Raw genomic sequence first — 15,890 nt, forward strand, 5'->3', positions numbered from 1 at the left:
TGTTGGCTTGCCCCCCTACACCCCCGCTGGGGCTCTCCGGGTCGTCCCCGCCGAAGGAGGTGTAGGGCCCGGCCGCGTCCTGGCTGGGGCCTGTGTAGTCCTGGGAGAAGAGGGCCGAGTCGGCCCCCAGCTTGTACTTCTGGAAGCCCAGGAATGACTGTCCCGCCTTTGGAACAGTGGGGAGGGGTGGCAGACAGAGAGAGGAGGAGTTGGGGGGGGGGTGCAGAGGATGGATGAAGATAATGAAGAGGAAGATGAAGGTGTGTTAGCAGAGAAGAACAGAGAGGGAAAACATTGATTAGTCAGCTAGAAAGCTTGCAAAGTTTATTAGCAAGAGTTCGGTCAAAGCAGGTTAGTAATACTCAGGCATGGGGTCGGGGGGAGGGGGGCGGCACCACCTCAGCAGCACCGGCACAGGGACATGATGCATTATTGAAGAGCTACAGTGCCGCAGTGCATAAAACTTCATCCTTTTTGGACACCCGCGATGTTGGCGGTCAGCAGGTGAAATCATTGGAAACAAAATGAGAGGCCAAACATTTCTTTTGGAAAACTGTAATTCACTTCCTCCTTTTTCGGGGGGGGGGGGGGACAGCATCTTTCAGATCAGCGGCGGTTGATGAGGCTGCGGCGGGAACAGCTTGGTGTATTCCTCCTCAAAGGACACATTCTTTAACTTCTCCATGGAGAACAGAGCCTGGGCGCCCTGTCGGAACAACATCCACGTCAACCAATCATACGCCGGCATGTGCTCCCATGAAGAGCATAAAAGGCTCAGCACATCCTTTCGTCTTCCACTTGGGAGTCCTGACCACTTCACCGATTCCTTCTCATTTTGTGATTTGTTTACAAATAATGAAGACTACAAAGTAATACAGTAGTCCCTCATTTATGGCCATTAATTGTTCCAGACTCATGAAGGAGTCCTGATAGTCACTTTTAAACTCATAATACCCAATATAGTGCTAGGGGAGCTGATGGTTTTGGCTGGGCGGGGTGGAGAACAGGAAGTGAAATTGAGGGTTCAGTTGCCCATCATCCACAATCCTTTATGTGAGACATGAATTTTCTGTACATTCTAAAGATATAAAAACAGCTAAAAACAAATGAACGTAATGCGACTCACCCATTCCACTTATATGGAATTTGTAAAATCAAGTCTGATCTTTTATTTGATACCTCATTCACTTCTCTATCCCAAATATTAAAGAAGCGGGAGCAGATTTTAGACCAAAAAATAGTGCCTTTGGTTTGATTCATTCATTTTCTACCGCTTTTACATATACATATAGACAAACAACCATTCATACTCACATTCATACCTATGGACAATTTGGAGTCGCTAATTAACCTAGCATGTTTTTGGAATGTGGGAGGAAACTGGAGCAGGTTTTATTCAAATGCAACAATGGCGGCTGAGCTTTCATGTGGAAAGTGTGTCAGTGTCGAGTGAAAAACCAAAGTTTCCTGCTGCTCCCCAAACAAATGAGTTAGCGGTTTCTGCGCTTATAGAAACAAGAATGGAATCAAATCAACGCAATCTGGAATGAAACAGAACAGACACAACAGGAAAGGGAGTTACTGTGACTCTTTTTGTGTTCACATTACAAACTGATTTGAAAGACCATCCGGGATCTTTTTCCTAGTCAAGTCAACGCAACGCCGGCACATCTGGATCACTTTGTGTTCACATGGCAAACTGATATAGAAAAGGTTACAAGTGAATCCGGTTCAGCATCGGTTCACACTGCTAAGGTGGAGAGAAGTGTCTCAGAGACCGGAACCACTTCAGTCAGTGTTGAGTGTTTACATTCATTCATTCATTCATTTTCTACCACTTATCCTCACGAGGGTGGCGGGGGGTGCTGGAGCCTATCCCAACTGTCTTCGGGCGAGAGGCGGGGTACACCCTGGACTGGTGGCCAGCCAATCACAGGGCACATATAGACAAACAACCATTCACACTCACATTCATACCTATGGACAATTTGGAGTCGCTAATTAACCTAGCATGTTTTTGGAATGTGGGAGGAAACCGGAGTACCCGGAGAAAAACCATGCATGCACGGGGAGAACATGCAAACTCGGGTGGGATTGAACTTGGGTCTCTTAGCTGTGAGGTCTGCGCGCTAACCGCTCGACCCCCGGAACTTGAAAACCTAAAAATCCCGCCCACTTATATAGAAAATATAGTCCAGAATTTCAACCAATCAAACAGTTGTTGTTTACGGAGTAAACACCTTGTCAGATATCAACATTCCTCAATCCTCAGGATTGCTCATTCCTCTATCCATGACCAAAGCTGTACCAAAGAGATCAAGCCCTTGCCCAAAGTGGAACATGGCTTACCCAAGTGAAGATGGAGAAGAAGGAGAAAGTGATAGCAGCCCGTGCGGCATCCTCGCCCTCCCTCAGCGGGTCATCTTCGTGGTCGGTGGCCTGCCACTGATTGGCCAAGAAGCAGAAGCCCACAAACCACATGAAGGACCAGAACGCTGCGGACAGAAAGAGTCATAGCATTGCAGGTGAACGGAAGTGCAATGAAGCCAATAGGACCTTGGATGAGACCACTTCAGTGTAAAATCTTCATCCTAGCAAGACATGTTGGGAAAAAGGAGAACTAAATGACCTCCGCCAAGGCTGAAGTGTCTGTGTGTTAGCTCGCAGCCTACTTCCTGGTTCATTGAGAATCAGATACAGATAAAACATGCACATATACGTCCTGTGTCTGCAGGAAGCGGATACCTGACACGCCGATGTCAGCCAGTACCGCCTTCTTGCGGTCTTTGACGCTGCTGATCTGGGGGAAGTAGATGTCCAGCGCCAGGAAAGCCATGCAGCACAAGAAGGCCATGGAGCCCATGAAGACGCCATAGTTGCAGGCGTTTTGGTTGCGGTTGAAGATGCAGTACTCCGCCACCTCGTTGGGCCGGTTGATGTAACCCTCGTTGGCGATGCAGCCGAAGATGACGATGGAGAAGAGCTGCAGAGGAAGGAGGAGAGAATTCAGATCAGCAATCAGCAATGAGCTCCAAATGGTAAAGTTGGACCATCATTTAGATAATACAAGCGCTCTTCCACAGTAACGTTGCACAATAGAAAGCAATAGAAAGACTAAAAAATAACCCACAAAGTCAAAATAACTGTGCTTTTTAGTTAACTTAGTTAACTCAGGCTTTCAAAATCAAACGCAATAGAAAGACTCCAAAATAATCTACAATGTCAAAATTAAGATGTTCCATTTATGGTAATGGTTTTATTTCATTTGAACACACATTATCAGTTCACAGTTCCACATGTCCAAAAGGAGTAGGAAGAAGCAAAGCTTATTAAATCCTACCCCTCCATCTGGTACTTTTACAATCAGTAACTGTTACATTTGTTCACTTCCTGCTTTCCTAATATAGTTTAAGTTTTTTGTTTTTTTTTGTCACGTACCGAAGTACGAGTTGATATGACCATACAATGACATAATGGTTATCATTTATTCATTATGGGAATAAATTAAGAATTAGAAAAGGAAAATTCATAAGAAAGTTGAAATGTTGTTGCTGGAAATTTTACAAAATCCAGCAGAATGGAAAAAAAATATTACTTTTTTATTATTTTATTTATTTATTTTTTATTACTTTTACAATCAGTAACTATTACATTTGTTCATTTCCTAATATAATTTTTTTTTTTTTTTTGTCACGTACTGAAGTACGAGTTGATATGAGCATCCAATGACATAATGGGTACCATAGTAAATGTCAATATAGTGATACATATAGCACATCATGACTGGTTCAAGAGTCCAAACAAAAAGTCCAAACATTATGGGAATAAAGTAAGAATTAGAAAAGGAAAATTCATAAGAAAGTTGAAATGTTGTTGCTGGGAATTTTACAAAATCCAGCAGAAATGGGAAAAATTATATTATACTATATCAAAAATATTACTTTTTTATTATTTTATTTTTTTATTACTTTTACAATCAGTAACTATTACATTTGTTCACTTCCTAATATAATTTAAGTTTTTTTTTTTGTCACGTACTGAAGTACAAGGTGATATGAGCATCCAATGACATAATGGGTACCATAGTAAGTGTCAATATAGTGATATATATAGTACATCATGACTGGTTCAAGACTCTTCATCCTTGTATTTAGCAAACATCAACTGCTTGTATTGTTTCTTGAATTGGCTCATCGTTGTGCATTGTTTGAGGTCCTTACTCAATCCATTCCATAGTTTGATTCCACATACTGAAATGCTATGGCTTTTTAACATTGTCATTTAGTTCATGCGATCGCTCCTCCACATAAGCATTTAGCAAACTTTGAAAAGCAACAAACAAACTGGCACAAAGCCTGATGCATTAACTGGCCAAACATTTCTTAATCCATAAATGACTCAGAAGTTGGGAACAGAAGAACAAGCGTCTTTCAAGACATTTTGGTATGCTTCCAACTTTGTGGGCTATTTTCTTCCATTTTCGATGTCCTTGCTCTTGTCCTTGTAGTGTGCACAGCTGTCTGTGTGTATTGGTGAATGACAAGCACACAAAAGGACACACCCCAGCCATGGTGCTCATCTTCCTCCCACATGCACGTGATAACATCCGTTGTTTCGGGACAGAAACAGCAGAGATGCTTTCATCGTGACCACGCCAGGGGCTGGAAAAGTTGACGGGAGTTCAGCTTGCTTTGGGGATTTGATCACAAGTTTTGAAATTCTGCATTTTTCATGCCCGATTCTTCATTATTTTGTATTGCACATTTTACAATGGAATACTATACTATAGCTTATATTGTACAGTACATATGGAATTCCCCTCTGGAAGAATAAGAATCAGACTAAGACTAAGACTAAGACTAAGACTAAGACTAAGACTAAGACTAAGACTAAGACTAAGACTAAGAAATGCCTTTATTTGTTCCTCGGTGCAGAAATTTGCAAGAGTACAGAATCAGTTAAGCAGTACAAAATACACAATATAAAAAATATAAACAATATAAACAACCCAAGTATTAACAAATTAACAATTTTACCCAGTTATATACAAATACAGTTTGCAAGATAATATGAAATATGACATGAAATATATAAATATATAGACCAGTCTATACGCTATGAGATCTTGCTAGTGAGTTAATATGAGGCATTATAAAATATAAAAATACTGCACTTAGAACTAGAATTGGAATTAATGGAATTGTTATTAATATTGATCCAAAATCTCAACTTTCTCACCTATGTATTAAAAGCGGTTTTAATTCAATACAACGGTACGATACATACGATACAACCTTACACTCATGATAACCAATATAGCAGACATCATCAGAGATCATGTCTCTCACTGTGGTTGGCTGGAGTCCCAAAGCTTTAAAAATTGCTTTAAAATAGGATTCAGATTTAGCAAGCTTTCGCTGGTGTTTATCATCATTTCAACTTGTTTAGGTCGAGAGGTCAGCCGAGTAAATACTTTGACAGCATTTGATTCATCTTGGTTTGAATTGCCTGAGAAATAAAGGAGAAATGAGCAAACAAAAAAAGAAGAAGTGGAAGAATAAATAGATGAAAAATGGTGCACAATTTTTAGATTTTAGGAAGATACTCCAGAAGAGTCTGGTTCTTCTTTCTTGATGTGAGCTGGTGTCATGCATAATGTTGATATATGATGTACTGGACTGTTTTTTTAAGTATTGTTGTTTTTCGGAAGTACTCATTTGTTTTGCTACTGTGGTTCCAACTAATGGGGGTCTATTTTAAACCTTGAACCTTGGTTTAAGGCCATCACCTCTCAAAGACGGCAATGCACAGCTTCCATATTACCCACTTGTCTTTGTCTGGTACTAGCATCAGTTGCTAGTTGGCGCTACCCGTCACTGAAGTGAACACTCCAGGACGTGAGTCTTCCTCAACCACCCACACGACACAGACTTTGTCTTTCCTTGGAGGACTTTTACCTGCAAGTGTTTTCATTAAGAAGGGCCCGCAAAGATGAGTGGCGAGGATGAGATCGGTGGAGGAAAGGGTCGGGGAGGCAGGGGTGCAGAGGCGGTGCTATTTATAGAGCAGTTGCATCATCGCCCCCCCTCATTACCGGCTCTTGAGGCGTGTGGCTGAAGCTTTGAGATTGACGTCAGAAAGGACACAAAACAGGCAGCCATTAAAGGTACTATGTTACTTACATAGTATATGCGACAAATTAGACGGATTAATCTTGAAACACAGCTGGCATGGGAAGAGTAATGGTCGTACATGTGAGCCTTGAGCAACACCACAGTGTTCTATCATTCTATCTATCAACTAAAGTAGAAAGTGCTGGACTAAATATTCCCTTTGATTTCCAGCATTAGGTTTTATGTCTGACGTGACATAGTTTCATTTCCTGGCTCAACCCGACTGGGAAATAAAATCACCAGAAGTGACTTTCTACTCCGATGCCACCCTTGCTTTTCTGCCCGGTCCAATGACGCAGCACACAAACAAGGATTGGTTCTGGCATGACCTAGTTAGTTGGGTTTAAGAGCCCCCGCCGTCTTCTGGCTCACAATTGTGTTTTGCTGTCACATGGTCCAGATTGAATTACTCGCTTTCTTCTTCTCCTGCTTGGGTCCAGACGTCCTTTGTGATGGCCGACGCTGGAGCGTGTCCTTCACGTGCACTCAAACATTGGCTTTCATTTTGTGTTTTGCTTGCAAATAATGAAGACTACGAAGTAATACAGTAGTCCCTCATTTATGGCCGTTAATTGTTCCAGATTCTGGAGAATAACAAACCTTTTATTATTATTTAGTATTATGAGAATAACCTTTAAACTCATAATACCCAACATAGTGGACATCATTAAAACAATTCAAAGACAAAACTAAGACTTGTGTGTTGCTGGTTGCTGTAAATATTATCCAGTGCTAGGGGAGCTAATGGTTTTGGTTGGGGGATTGGGGTTGGGCGGGGTGGAGAACAGGAAGTGAAATTAAGGGTTCAGTTGCTCATCATCCACAATCCTTTATGTGAGACATGAATTTTCTGTACATTCTAAAGATATAAAAACAGCTAAAAACGAATGAACGCAATGGGACGGACCCATTCCGCTTACATGGAATTTGTAAAATCAAGGCTGTGATCCTTTATTTGATACCTCATTCACTTCTCTATCCCAAATATTAAAGAAGCGGGAGCAGATTTTAGACCAAAAAAAACCTAGCATGTTTTTAGAATGTGGGAGGAAACCGGAGTACCTGGAGAAAACTCACTCGTGCACGGGGGGAGAACATGCAAACTCCACACAGAGATGGCCGAGGGTGGAATTGAACCCTGGTCTCCTAGCTGTGAGGTCTGCGCACCTTTGGTTTCCATTGCTTTAAAATTGCGCCGAGACAAAAGCTGTGATCGACCTAAAAACAACCGTACTTGCGAGTATCAAAAACAGTCAAAGGTCAATAACAAACATGGCCGACAACCCTGTTCTTCTTTTTTCCAAGCGCATTTTACAATACATAAAGTTGACAGGGTATTATGAATATAGACTTTGCATACGTATATTTCCAGAGCATATTGACAGTTATGATTTCCATGTCATATACAGTAATCCCTTTTTATTGCGGTAAGTTGGTTCCAGACCCGACTGTGATAAGCAAATTTCCACAAGGTGGAGTTAACATTATTAGAGCCCTTTAGACATGAAATAACACCCCCATAGTCACCTCTACACTCTTATTACTCAATGTATGATATTGACACAATAGACATTATAAGAGACAAATAAGCTATGAATAATATATAGTGTACTGTATATAACTTAGGTGTGAGTATCTATTAATGTTATACATGTGAGGCTGTGTTTACATGTGTTTATGACTGCGTCACTGTGCAGGTCTACTGTTAATTTAGGGCTCTAGCACAGACAGTGTGAGACATAGCACCACACTTGGGACACGTGTGGCGCCTTAGCGGGGTAACTTTTTCCATCAACATTCATGCTCAGGTGTTTCAAATGGGTAACAAATCAAAAAAAGCACCTGTATCTACATTTTGTTCATAGTTAACACCTTTTTCCTTGATACATATGTACATTGTCTACCTTCAGCAGGTTTTTGTATAATCCATCAACAAACCAAACTATCCTTAAGCTCTCGTGCTGCACCCTTGGCAGAGGTAAAACCCGACGCTGCTCAACATTCCTCACTAAGCATAGCATGTGACGTTTTGTGTGTGTGTGTGTGTGTGTGTGTGTGTGGAGGTGGGTGTGGTTGTCGAAGTGGAAGGTTGGAAAAACAAATCACAAGACTCCCCCGGTGGTGATGAAAGGCGGCCCTGTGGAGGACAACATGCGGGCCTCTCATCTTGTGACGTGACATCTTGTGATGGGTTTGTGTGTTTCCATTGACTCCCACCATTTCAACTTGATTGAATCTGCTTGTTTTCCCTCTAAATGTAGGTGAACATCACAATCGACACACACACACACACATACACACACACACGCTGTAGCTGGCTCAGTGTAAATCATATCAGTGTTAGTAAATGATTGAAACGCTGCTGTTGTCCTCTTGTAGCAAGCAGACAATTGAGGCGGGCCCTGTTGGCCCTCCTGCTATTCACACACTGTATGCCACGCTAAGTCCTCCATTAGGAATGACCATCCATCCAGTCACAAAGGCCACAATGGCCTTACCTTGCACTTTTACCACACTTCATTGAAGGTTAGGGTGCAAAAACAAAAACAAGGAAGTAAAATCATCTGTTCCAGGGTGAAACTGCCATTCCCTCCCCATTAGGGATATTTTTATGTACGAGTATACTGGTATAGATTCTTCCAATAATAAAAAAATGACTTCTACAAGTAGAAATAATAAACTAAAACAAGTCAAGTTGATGACTGCACGCCACGGTGTCTTTATAAGATGAATGAAATGCTGTCATGGTGAGAAAAAACATTTGTGTGTGGAAGTATTTACTTGCAGACCACTCAATCATGACATCTATGGGGAAACATGCAGCAGAGTGAGGGATTCCCTCTGCAACATCTCCCTATAGCCACTGCCATTTGACGCCCCTGCACAAGCTGAAGCGCCATTGTTCTATTAAAGGTTCATTAATTTTTTTTTTTTGTAGTGTTCAATTGTTGACACATCATAAACAATACTAAAAAAGATAACTGTACAATGTGAAGCTTATGAAAAACAGTGGCAAATGCAACCTTCATTCAAGTCAGTAACAACAATTGTGATGATTGGACACAATATGATGTTTTGATTTTCACTTTTCAATGCATAATTAACTTAATAATGTCTCATGCAGATGGACTGATTTGGCCGCAGCCCTATAGCCTGGTTTCTTGCGTGTGTATTGCAAACAAACAGAAGGCTTTCAAGGCGCTTCCCAAGCTAATTAGCACACATAATGGCGGAGGACATGTATGGTGATGATTATTATATTCCAAAGTTCCTGTTTTTCGTCAATATTTGTGTCGCAGAAATGATGTGAGCAAACATTCATTAATTCATTTTCTACCGCTTATCCTCACGAGGGTCGCGGGGGTGCTGGAGCCTATCCCAGCTGTCTTCGGGCGAGAGGCGGGGTACACCCTGGACTGGTCGCCAGCCAATCACAGGGCACATATAGACAAACAACCATTCACACTCACATTCATACCTATGGACAATTTGGAGTCGCCAATTAACCTAGCATGTTTTTGGAATGTGGGAGGAAACCGGAGTACCCGGAGAAAACCCACGCATGCACGGGGAGAACATGCAAACTCCACACAGAGATGGAATTGAACCAAGGGTGGAATTGAACCCTGGTGTCCTAGCTGTGAGGTCTACGCGCTAACCACTCGACCGCCGTGCCGCCCCATTCGGCACAAACACCAAACAGCACATCGATAATGACTTCTACCGTAAATCCATTTACAGGATGCAAATACGGTTTATATCAGAGCCACACAATACAGCCATGGTATTTCTGACAGGTTTTTGTGTCCAGAATAAAATCATCCAAAAAAAAAAAAAAAGGATCATTACGGTGCACCCTCCACTGGGGAAAACATGGCGGGATCTCCTTATCATGCCAGTAACGTTGGAAGCCTTCAAGACCATCAAAGTTTTTTTTTCTCATTGGAGAATAAAAGTTAGTGTTAGAATATTGACCTACTGATGACACGGCATCAGGAGCAACGGGGGGGTTGATTCTTCTTCCCCTTCAGGGGTCACCACAGCAAATCAATTTCCTATAATTAGGGGTGCAACAATACATGTAACTGTATCCAACTGTTCAATACAGCAGTCTTCATTTCATATCCCTAGGAATTGAACCATTCTGTAACCTGTCATGTGACATCAGTCAGCTTTGCATTTTACATCTTTATGCATCAATGTACTCGTAAAATAAGTCAGCGGTAAGTTGCATACCATAAAAGTCCTCACTGCAACACTTCAACACTGACCTCCTTTCAACTGGTGATATTTTATGATGAAATATTTTTCATTTATTTTTTGTATTTCATTGTAATCGTCAACAGCAAACTGGATGGGTACATCAACTGTGGAAATAACGTGACTAAAATTATATTGAATCAATGAACACGACTATTGATAAATTATGTGTAAAATTCCGTTTCAAACTGCAGAACTTAACGGTAAATAATTATTATTTTATGATTATTATATTATTATCTATTATATTATTATTATATATACTATTATATATATTATTATATTATATGATTATTATTCATTCATTCATTCATTTTCGACGAGGGTCGCGGGGGTGCTGGAGCCTATCCCAGCTGTCTTTGGGCGAGAGGCGGGGTACACCCTGGACTGGTGGCCAGCCAATCACAGGGCACATATAGACAAACAACCATTCACACTCACATTCATACCTATGGACAATTTGGAGTCGCCAATTAACCTAGCATGTTTTTGGAATGTGGGAGGAAACCGGAGTACCCGGAGAAAACCCACGCATGCACGGGGAGAACATGCAAACTCCACACAGAGATGGCCGAGAGTGGAATTGAACCCTGGTCTCCTAGCTGTGAGGTCTGCGCGCTAACCACTTGACCGCCGTACCGCCCTATATGATTATTAGATTATTATTATTATTATTACAACAAGGTGCTTTGTTTGTTTTATATCGTTCTAACAGCACTGAATTGGTTTTCCAGCTTTAATGCACAAACTTATGAAGTGGCCTGAAGACAAACCGTGATTACAGCATATCGCTACCCCCCTCAATACTGTCCCGACTAATAATATCACAGCGATGACTCATCGCTGCGTGTCATTGGAAGATACGTTTTAATAAAACAATATTACACAAGAGTCACGATCGCCCCATCAGTTGGTGCATCCTGGCACCACGCTCACATTAGACGCACTCCAGTGGAAACAATGGCTGTAAAGCGGCCGCCGGAGTGGACTTGAAATGTATGTATTCACATTGGAGTGCTGTAGAAACCCCCCCCCCCTCCCCCCCCCCCCCCCCCACACACACACACACAGCTACTTATCCAATAAGAGCAAGAACAGATGCAAAGGAGGCACCAAGCCTATGTTTTCACACAAATATATAACTAGAAGGTTTCCCCAAAGGATTGCAATCTAATTGTGGTGGTGCCAGGTTATTGGGGGGGGGGGGTCTCGACAGATGCCGTAAACCAGAGGTCTCAAACACGCGGCCCGTGGGCCAAATGTGGCCTGCAGGACACTAGTTTGAGGCCCCCGCCTTGATAAGAAAGTTTAATGTTAGTGCGGCCCGCGCAAGTTTGATATGGATGCTGTATGGTATCATGTACCCAGAAAAAAATATTACGTTTGATTAATGTTCATGTTAAAGGTTAAATAACTGTTAATAGTTATCCTCCCTATCCGTGTGGAAGTGGTAAGTTTTTGGCTATTTAAGTTGAAAGGAAATAACTTGAAGGCTACCGTTTCGGTCGCTAGTTCTCTAGTTTGCGAGTTAGCATGTGTCTCAAGACCCTGCAGTTGCGCAATATGTTGTAAAAAAAAGTATAACTGTGACTATAGTCGTGTTTTGTCATGTCTACAGGGCTCTAATAATGCTTTGTTCATTTTAATCTGAAAAAAATAATTTGTCTACCCACCAACTATATGTGGTCTCTTAAGTTTTTATTATTTGCTGTTTTATTATTATTATTATATTTATTATTATTTATTATTTTATTTACTTATTTTGTGCAGAAAAATAAAAATTAAGATATTTGAGAACAGTGGAATGTTTTATCAGAGCTTTTCTTATAGAAAATCGGAACCAAAGCACTGAAAAAGTTTGTATATTTTTCTGTTTTGAATAAATGCGTTGTTTTTTTGGGGGAAAACCTGATGCGACCCAGCCTTGCCCAGACCCTAGCTCCAGTGGCCCCCAGGTAAATTGAGTTTGAGACCCCTGCCGTAAACCAATCAAGGGCGCCAAACTCAATATCAGGCAGTTGTGGACTGAGACAGCGTACGATTCAATTCAAGCACTATAGCACCTCCACAGGACCAAAGCGGTATTGCTACAGAAGGATCTGTAGCAATAGCAGCTCCAACATGCCCAACGTCAACCTCTGTGACTTGGATAGCGACGTGCTTTACAGACAAGGAGGTGCGACCATGGTGGTTAATCACGGCGATGACTCAGGCCGCCAACGTGAAGCAGGAAACATCTCCTACATGGATTCTCTTCTCACGTATGAATGGACTTCATTAGGTACACCCTCTAATCAAACCAAACAACAGCTACGTTAGCAACACGAGAGGGCCAAACAATTACAACACACACCAACCGATAACACCCACAACGCTCATTAACACACACATCAACTGCAAGGTGTTAACAATGTCACACCCAACAAGCTTGGGTTGTTACTATGGTTACCCCTGTTGCCATGGTGACATTTAGTGGTGGCTGCAGGGGGAGTCAAATAAAACAGCTAAGGTACTAGAATCTTAGAGGAAGTGGACATTCCTTGCAAACCGGCTAACTCTGACAAATCCACATCACGCACATAATCACTCACGCTTCATCGAGCAGTCACATGACTCTTTACCCCCTAAGCTTTTTTTCCCCAGCATCGAGTTAGAGCACACAATTCTACACAAAACTATTCAACTAGTAAATGTACATCTTATAAATTATTTTTTTAAACAAAGGAAAACAGTACTATTTTGGGAATTTGGGGAATTTTTTCCACAATCCTGATGTGAAAGAAAACAAAGACACCAAGTTAGAATGAGCTAGAAAACTCACCTATTTTGATGCTGGAGCCCGAACAAAAAACCTTCAAAAACAATTTTGCATTCCCATGACTGACCTGTACATTAACTAAGCTACAACGTTATTGTTGGTGGTAGCAGCTAATGTGGAGTATTATATTTTTTGGTGGCGGCGTTGTGAGTATGCATCAAGCGACTCCCAAGGTAACGCTACCTTCTGGTGCTGTTAGTTTTGAAAAGTTAACGCTAAGTTCTAAATCATGCCCCGCACGTGTATTATTAAAAGTCGTGTCAATAAGCCGAAAAGTTGAAAACTTTGAAATTCCGCAGGCTACCAACAAAACAACGGGACAGACTGAAGCAGTGGATAACGGCTGTCAACTTAGACCCGACGGGGACTCAACTAGATGCGGGTTTGTTATTGTTAGGATTATTATGATCTCGCCAGCTGAACAGGGATCACAGGTCTTGTGATAAAAGATACAACTATTCTATCAGTCGACACGCCAATGACACTGTCGACACTGTAGCCTGATCTGCCTAGCACACAGAAACATTATAATCTGCCTGGTAGTCAGTTCATGCACAAGATGAAGTTGCATAACTGGACGTTTAAAGTATACCCCAGAAACTGTTCCTCAGTTTGTGTAGATTTTCCAATTAGCGTATTTCTTGTTGCATTATTAATACACTACACGAGTCAAACTGTGTTTTCATCTCATTCGCTCCCAAAGACGCTACGTTGTTTATGTTTTTTGTGCAGAAGGCACAAAGAGGTGATGATGCAACTCCACAATAACAGAGAGCATATGTAATGCATTTTTTATATGAAAAAACAACAACAAGGTGGCAGAAGTGCGTTTTATAAGAACTCGGCCTGCAACTCTCCCATTGAAATACACCTGCATAGCAACCAGGAAGTGAAAATGCATCTCGCCTTGTTGCACAAAGGAGGTTATGCATTGCACACGCGTGCACACACACGGTTCAGTTGCAAAAGTTAACACATCTGCAGGCCATATTTGGCCCCCCAGGCTCACTTTGGACAACCATGGTGTATTGGAAATGAGTTAGCTTTGATATTGGAATTGAGACAGAACAACCCTACTGGCAACACATAGTTTCCTGCCTGTGTAGCTATATTGCTAACAAGCTGACAGTGTGTCCATTGTGCACTTGGTCCCCATAGGTAGATGCCGGATATCACATTGGACAATGAAGGAGTGGGACAGTAGGGACACAAACGTTATCAAGACTAGCATAGCTATGTGATGCTACAGTGCTAACATTACATTTTCATTATGCTTGGTTAGCATATTTCGCTGAAGAAAAACAACATGATGACACTTATAGCTCCCACATCTGTGTATTTGACGGACGGATAGTTATTTTAAGACGTGTAGCAAAGCCTGCTTGTTAAAGCAGTGGGCGTATACAGCGGAAGGAATGAAAATACAATTGGACATCTAGCAAAAATGATGGCACTGTAGCGTGAAATGTCCCAGGGAGGCTCCACTTAAGACTTGTAGATCTTTCTGCCATGTTTGTTTACCGCCGGACTTCAATTTAGTATAGTTTCTTCATCATTCTTCATCCATTAAAATTATGTTTACATTGGTGATAAACTAAGGTTGTGAAGATGCATATATATTTTATCTACATAATGAGCATCAATAGTGGATGTTTTCCAAGAGTGCTGTCTCACTCACCCACGACACAATGCGGAGTATGGTCTGAGGCTGCTGGAAGAAGGTGACGGGGTCGAAGGCTCCTCCGGCTTTCCCGGCTCCGTACGCCTGCATCCCCTCCATGGCCCCCCCGCCTGGCTGCTCCTCTCCTCCTCGCTTGCTGCTGGATCAAGCACCGGGCAAACCGACGCGGACAATCCTGCTGGACGCTTCCGGAGCCTCCCGAAGAGTCTTTTTCTAACCTGCGTGGACACCTCCTGGAGAGGAAGGTGCGTGTGATGTCTCCTGTCTTGTCAACAAGAGCCGCTGCGAGCGATGAGACGTGAACGCGCGAGCCAGTGTCACGCCTCGGACGCGCGCATGTGACGTAGCAGTTTCTTGGCGCGCGCTTGTCCTCACAGGACGGCCACATGGAGTCACGCGCCCCAGTGTATAACGCACAACGAGAGTGTTAAAGCATGTTTTCATATTTGCTAAATATAAGTATTATGATCAAACATTTAATAATCTGGCACGATTACATCACGACTATTTGTTTCGTGAAGGTGAATGTTTGTAACAGGTGTAGGTCAAGCTCGTCGTGAAGCGTGTTAGCGCTCCCTGGCGGTCCCGCAGATGCTTTACAAAGTGAGCAGTAATTGTCTCAAAAAATGTTCCGTAATTCCAAAAACATGCATGTTAGCTTAATAGGCGACTCCAAAGTGTCTATAGGTATGAATGTGAGTGTGAATGGTTGTTTGTCTATATGTGCCCTGTGATTGGCTGGCGACCGGTCCTCGTGAGGATAAGCGGTAGAAAATGAATGAATGAATGAACACATAAATCAACATTCAGATACAGAGCGAGCATGACGTGCGGCAGCCATGACAGATTGGCCTGACAAGTCACATGACAAGACACTACCCACCCACCTCTGTATGTCCGCAGATCCAACCAATGACGACGCAGAAGCTTGGTTACGTCACCGCAGACGCAACCAATG

At 42.2% G+C, this 15,890-nt stretch overlaps 1 protein-coding gene across 1 annotated transcript; it reads right to left on the reverse strand.

The window, feature by feature from the left end:
- Positions 1-189: 189 nt before the first annotated feature.
- LOC131135861 (synaptogyrin-1-like) lies at positions 190-15,255 on the reverse strand. Its single transcript, XM_058082235.1, has 4 exons — positions 14,930-15,255; positions 2,746-2,983; positions 2,350-2,495; positions 190-706 (listed from the first exon to the last, which is right to left on the reverse strand). Exons 1-4 carry the CDS (start codon positions 15,029-15,031, stop codon positions 602-604), a joined length of 591 nt encoding a protein of 196 aa, XP_057938218.1. The 5' UTR covers positions 15,032-15,255; the 3' UTR covers positions 190-601.
- Between the last annotated feature and the right edge of the window lie 635 nt (positions 15,256-15,890).

The sequence above is a fragment of the Doryrhamphus excisus genome, chromosome 1 (genome assembly GCF_030265055.1).
Source record: "Doryrhamphus excisus isolate RoL2022-K1 chromosome 1, RoL_Dexc_1.0, whole genome shotgun sequence".
Classification (NCBI taxonomy): Eukaryota; Metazoa; Chordata; class Actinopteri; order Syngnathiformes; family Syngnathidae; genus Doryrhamphus; species Doryrhamphus excisus.